This window comes from Gekko japonicus, unplaced genomic scaffold, assembly GCF_001447785.1.
Source record: "Gekko japonicus isolate JY-2015 unplaced genomic scaffold, Gekko_japonicus_V1.1 scaffold2191, whole genome shotgun sequence".
Taxonomy (NCBI): Eukaryota; Metazoa; Chordata; class Lepidosauria; order Squamata; family Gekkonidae; genus Gekko; species Gekko japonicus.
Genome location: NW_015171571.1, coordinates 176657 through 182669, shown reverse-complemented (window position 1 = coordinate 182669; position 6013 = coordinate 176657). Strand labels below are relative to the sequence as shown.

The 6013-nt window shown below is 43.1% G+C and overlaps 1 protein-coding gene across 1 annotated transcript in view; it reads right to left on the bottom strand.

Annotated features, from left to right (window-relative positions):
* The window catches only part of LOC107117647 (mitogen-activated protein kinase kinase kinase 5-like), a 155628-nt gene that overhangs the window by 36215 nt on the left and 113400 nt on the right, over nt 1–6013 (bottom strand). The window contains 2 exon segments of the mRNA XM_015419802.1: nt 604–731; nt 4878–5011. Coding sequence (XP_015275288.1) covers nt 604–731; nt 4878–5011 — 262 coding nt within the window.

Here is a 6013-nt window from a genome sequence, read left to right as displayed (position 1 = left end):
GGGGGGGCTCTTCTGGCCTCCTCCGGGCCACAGCCCTCCGCCGCTGGCCCGGGGAGGCGACGGGGGGGCCTCTTCTGGCCTTCTCCAGGCCGCAGCGCTCTGTCGCAGGCCCTGAGAAGAGAGCGACGGGCCTCCTCGGGTCTCCCTGGGGCTGCAGCACTCCAGCGCAGGCCCTGGGAGGCCGGCGGCAGGCCGTAGCGGGAGGAGCTGGGGGCAGGGCTTGCTGCCACCGCCATTTTCCCAGCTCCTGGGCTCCCAGAGCAGTGCTCTGGCACACTCCGGCCCCAGAAGACCCCTGGCCACAAGTTAAATTTAAACATACAGCTCTGGAAATGGCCATATGGAGACAGACTTGGGAGAGTGTGGCACACTTCTACTTCTCCCCACCTTCTTCACATTTTGGTTATAAGGGGAAGCTCTCTGTATATTAATACTATTGACCAAGAAAATTAGGGAAATATTTTTCAACATATCTCAGAAAAGATGACACATAATTTCCTATAGTTTCTGAAGTAAATGTAAGTCCTGTGATCTACATTTTTCTTGCAGAAGAAAATCCCAGGAGAAAGCCATCTATGAATTTTTTAATGTACAGTCTCTTACCGCCTGGCACCTGCTCCATGAATATCTTAATGAATCCATCTTCACTAAATGAACCAAGGTACTGTACAATATTTTTGTGTTTGAGGTGCTTATGTAAAGCAATTTCTTCATGCAAAGGCTGAGAATATCTAAAAGAAAGAGACAATTTAGAACATTTCCATCAATTTTGTTCATTGTAGGCAATTCAGTACAATGTAAATTATAAATACATCCTGTGACAGCAATTCTGATAATGCCTACTTTAAAATAAACTGGCACAGGAAATTGCCCAGGCAATGTTTGTGAAAAGGAAATAGGTTCCTAACGAAATGATAATAAAGAACAAATAGGCAGAAAGCATGAAAGCTAAATAAATCAATTGTCCCACTGAAACAGAAAAATAAAACTCAAGCTTATCTCTTTGGTTGGATAATAAATGAAAAGCTTTTAAAGTGGGAGGTTTATAGGGAATGTCAACCATGGATGTTTGCCTTAAGTGCATTTCACTGGGCTATATTTTTTCTTGCAAAACTGGCAATATGCTGTTCTGATGATAACTGAGGCTGAATTTGAAAAAAAATATATGAATAACTGTTCATGTGAATAGTGTATTATTCACTCCGATGCTGCACTACCCATACGAACAGACCACTTGTGTGAACAGATTCCCTTTATCTGAAAAAAACACACCTGAGAATGGCTTAAGAGACAAAGAGTTGGTCTTCTATACGTTCATATCTTCTTACAGTATTATGTTTTATGATACTGATCAGGGTCAGCCTTCCTCCATCTTAAGTATTTCATTCTTGTTGAAAAACTTTAGACACCAAACTTTGAAATATAACAAAACAACTCCACTTTCAGGGACTGAGTAGTTTGGCAGTATTAAGGTGCAGTATGCTTTTCCACTTTAGGACAATGTTGGGATAATTGAACATTATGCACCTGCACAGATGGAACTTCCACAATACCTTTTGGGGAAAAGAGCCTGGACACCTTATACACCCACCTGAAAGCTACAAGACCAACTAGGAGTAGGGAATTTCATGACCTTCTGTCCTTCAATAGATGGTTTTAGTTTCTGAGAAGACAGCCATGTATGTTATATAAAACTACTGTATTCTGTCTATTTGAAGAATTCTAGGTATCATCCTCCCTGGGCCCCAAGATTAATGGCTGAGGCCTTTATGCAGGAACATATAGTGCCTGACATGAGACTAGTAGGCAGGGCTATTTTTGGGCAAGAATGCAGTTCCGGCTGGCTTCAGAGTTGGCCACGCCCACTACAGCCAAAACCTTTGCGTGTGTGCATAACCCCCCTGGTGACTCCAAGGCGAGTGGGTGAGGGGGCCCCTGGAAGGATCGGGGAGGCATTTAAATGCCTCCCCCGGCCTGTCCAAGGGCCGGCTTGCCCGGACTCCCTGCAGCCGCAGGGTGCCTGGGCAAGCCAAGGGAAGGCAGTTTAAACTGCCTTCCCTTCCCTTCAAGGGGGGGCTTGTCCAGGCTCCCCGCAGCTGCAGGGCGCCCAAGCAAGCCAAGGGAAGGCATAGGCTGTGGCCTAATATGCCAATGAGCTGTGTTGTCAGGGGTGTGGCCTATTATGCTAATGAGTTTCTGCTGGGCATTTTCTACAAAAAAAGACCTGCTAGTAGGGATTTGGGGAAGGGCCTTTTCAGTTGCTGTTGCTACTACGAAGGAGGAGGAGAAGAATGACAATGACTTGGATTTAAACCCTGCCCTTCACTCAGTCTCAGAGCAGCTTACAATCTCCTTCCGTTCTTCTCTCCACAACAGACATCCTGTGAGGTAGGTGGGGCTGAGAGAGCTCTGAGAGAACTGTGCCTGGCTGCATGTGGAGAAGTAGGGAATCAAACCCGGTTTGCCAGATTAGAGTCCCCTTCTCTTAACCGCTACACCAAACTGGCTCTCTCCTTTCCCCATCAGGAAGTAAGGCTCTTGCTACTCACCATCTGAAGAAAATTCACTTCACCCTGTCTCCTCTTATATTGCATTCTATGGATAGTTTTATGATTTAATGTTTAGTGATGTCCAAAAGTTCAAAGAGATACACTGGCTGCCCATTCGGTTCTTACCTGTCATTATAGCTATTATATATAATTCTGGACATAGCTCCAGATGTGGATAATTTAATTCACAGATTAGGATCATGTGCACAACTATAAACTTAGGGAAAACTCCAGGTTTGCAAAAAAAGAAAAAAATCTTGATTTGTAAAACAGTAAATTGTCTCTGTGTGTGTGTGTGTAGGGGGGGAGAAAATTACAAAAGTTTTACAATGCTGATGTCTTACAAGATTTCCTCATGAGATCTTGACAGCCATTTTGGATTGGCTAGGCAACTCTGGTTGAAGCTTCACTTCAACACTGGAGAATTGTGAAAGGAGTGGGAAAGCAGGCAAGGGAAGAATGTAGATGGGGGGGTGAAAGGAAAGAATGAAAAATTAGGCAAAAGAGGGAAAATGGGGACTGGCATTTCTTGATTGAAGAAGTGAGCAGTGACTCATGAAAGCTCATACCCTGCCACAAATTTTGTTTGTCTTTAAGGTGTTACTGGATTCTTGCTGTTTTCTACTGCTACAGATCTAAAAGTAACTCTTCTACCAAAACTGTTTTTAAGGAAGAATAAAACATGAAAAGTGCACAATTAGAACTCATCAGGAACTACATCTTCCCCTGGCTTAAACAGAGACTTAAGGTTTCCTTACTCATTATAACTGCTAATAGTAGAACAGGACCCACTCTTTAGGGATGTTTATCGGTACTTATCATGTTGTAATCATATCATGATGCTGCATCCTACTGTAATAATTTACAGATGTTAGCTGGTTGATACGTCATACTACTTATTCTTTGATCAGACTGTATGTTTATGTGGATTAGCTGTGTTCGTTTGAAGCAGTAGAACAAAGTTTGAGTCCGGTGGCGCCTTTAAGACCAAAATTTTTTATTCTGGGTATAAGGTTTTGTGGACACTACTGTAAAAATGCACAGTGGACATATAGACACCAACATCCCTTTTACTGTGATCATCCTCATAAAAATTCTTGCAAAAGATTTTTCATTTCGTGCACCTGAGGAAATGAAGTTTGATCCATGAATGTTTATGCTAGTATAAACTTACTTTGACTTTAAAGTACCAGTTTACTTCTGTTTTATTAAGCTTATACTGTCTTGGGATGTCTACTACAATTTGCCATGCTCATTTCCTATTCTGAAGATGACCTGGTTAAGTTCTCTATTGCTTTCTTACTCATCGTCCTATTTTCTTAGCTTTTGAAAGCATTACCAGGAGTTCCAGAAATAGCATGTGACGGTATTTTTCAAACTTTTTGAAGTCATGGTGGAATTAAACAATACATGCAAATGTGCATAACCAAACTCTGATTGCCAGGTTTTTTTAGAGAAAAGCTGCTTTAGGAGGAGACAATCTGAGGACAAAGGGGGGGGGAGCAGCTTAAACTCTTTCCTACCCACTGCTTTTCCACTTCACCCTTCCGATTATGTTCTCACATGTGAAGTTTCAAACATGTATTGGTGAGGATAAACACATTCTTAGCATACTCGGTGGGGTGAGCAATATGTGGTGGCAGTGGAAAAGTGCCAAGCAAGCAAAGAGTTAAAACTACACCTCTGGGTAAGGTCTTCCTCTCACTCAGAGCCAAAGGGGTATAGCATTTTGAATGGTAGACTATGCCTGTGCAACCCCAGATTTAAATTTTTGCTTATTATCAGAAACTCTCCAATGTATTCTATCCTTGAAGGATATGTGGGATAAAAATGTATTAAATAAAATATGGTGCTCTGCTAAAAAAACCAAACACACCAACCCCCCCCCCCTTTACTTCTGGGTCCTCCAAGAAAACATCATCAGTTTGTCCCTTGAATGAATACACAGAGATCAAGACCAGACACACAACTGCAGCTCTTTAATGTATATGTGGATTTGTGAACCAAACATTAGCTCTGGCAAGATATGAGATATATAGCAGAGCATGTCTGACTCCCACTCCCTTGTGTGACTGCCCACAGAATAATATAGAGACGCTTCCTTGAAGAGCAAAGGTATCACTAATAAAATGATTCTCTCCCCTCCTGGAACATCAGTTCAGCCAATTTAGACTGGCCATTACCACAGTTGAGAATGTAAGACATATGAAAATTAAAGAGTTGATAGTGTCTTTTGAAGATGATAATTCTTTCCCATAACTAACTTAGCACACTGGTATATATCACACACCTATAAACAGTGTTTGTAATCATTCACTGTTACAATACCTGCTATCTCTTTCTGGGATTTCTTTAATGGCAATTCTGACTTGATTGCTCAGATCTCGTCCTGCATAAACAATGCCGTAAGTGCCTTTCCCCAAAATGACTCGCTCACCATTTTCATCATATTCATAGTCATACTACAACAGAAAGAAAAGTAAAAGAAAGGGATCTGTGATTCCAGTACGTATGTCATTTACATATTGTTCTGTGCTACAGAGATATATAATAAGAGCAGCATGAAAACCTGGGACAGAATAAAATAATTGTTGTCAGCGGTGAAACTGGCCCACAGCAAACACCTTACAACAACTATGTCTTCTGTGCAACAATTCTATATATGAATTACATTTAACTAGAAGCTACGGAGGATGCATTGCTGCTGTCTCCTTGGCAATGTGTAGTACAAAGACACTCATGACATCACATCATTGCACTTAGTGGTTACTATCAATGAACTAGAACACTGAATATCATAGCATCACATATATATTTCTTTTACTAGGAGAAATGTGAGAATTTGAAGCAACAGTGCACCTTCGTAACATCTTGATTGGCCCTCAGTTTATTGCAGAAATAGGTTTTTCTGGCTTGCGGCTGCAATGCACTGGGAATCAAGTAGGGCCAGTGTTGGTGTGGCTGGCGGCGCGGCGATGGGCGGCTCTCGGATCGCTCCGAGCCGCCCGAACCCTTTATTGCTCTTTTTGGGGCCACCCGGTCTCTGGGTGCATTCTGCCAGACTTCCCGTAGAGAGGTCTGGTGGCAGCGGGCTTTGCCTCGGCCCCTCCCACAACTGGCAACGCGGGGGGGTGTCCGTTGCTGCCCCGAGGCAGGAGTGGTTTGTGGGGTAGAACATGGACGCCATGTTCTACTTAGCTGCAGCCTGCCTTTTTAATCACGTTGGGAATTATAATTTATAATACAGCAACACGGAGAAGGAAAAGAAAAGAAGAATAAGTGAGTACATGCAGGGGTCATTTCGTAGAAAAAGAGCTAGGGGAACTCATTAGCATAACTCATTGGCATATGCCACACCCCCTGACATCACCAGAAGTGTGTCATAAGGCCACCCCCCCTGACATCAACGGAAATGTGTCATAAGGCCACACACCCCGCCCCCAACGGTCCCGGCCGCCACCGCC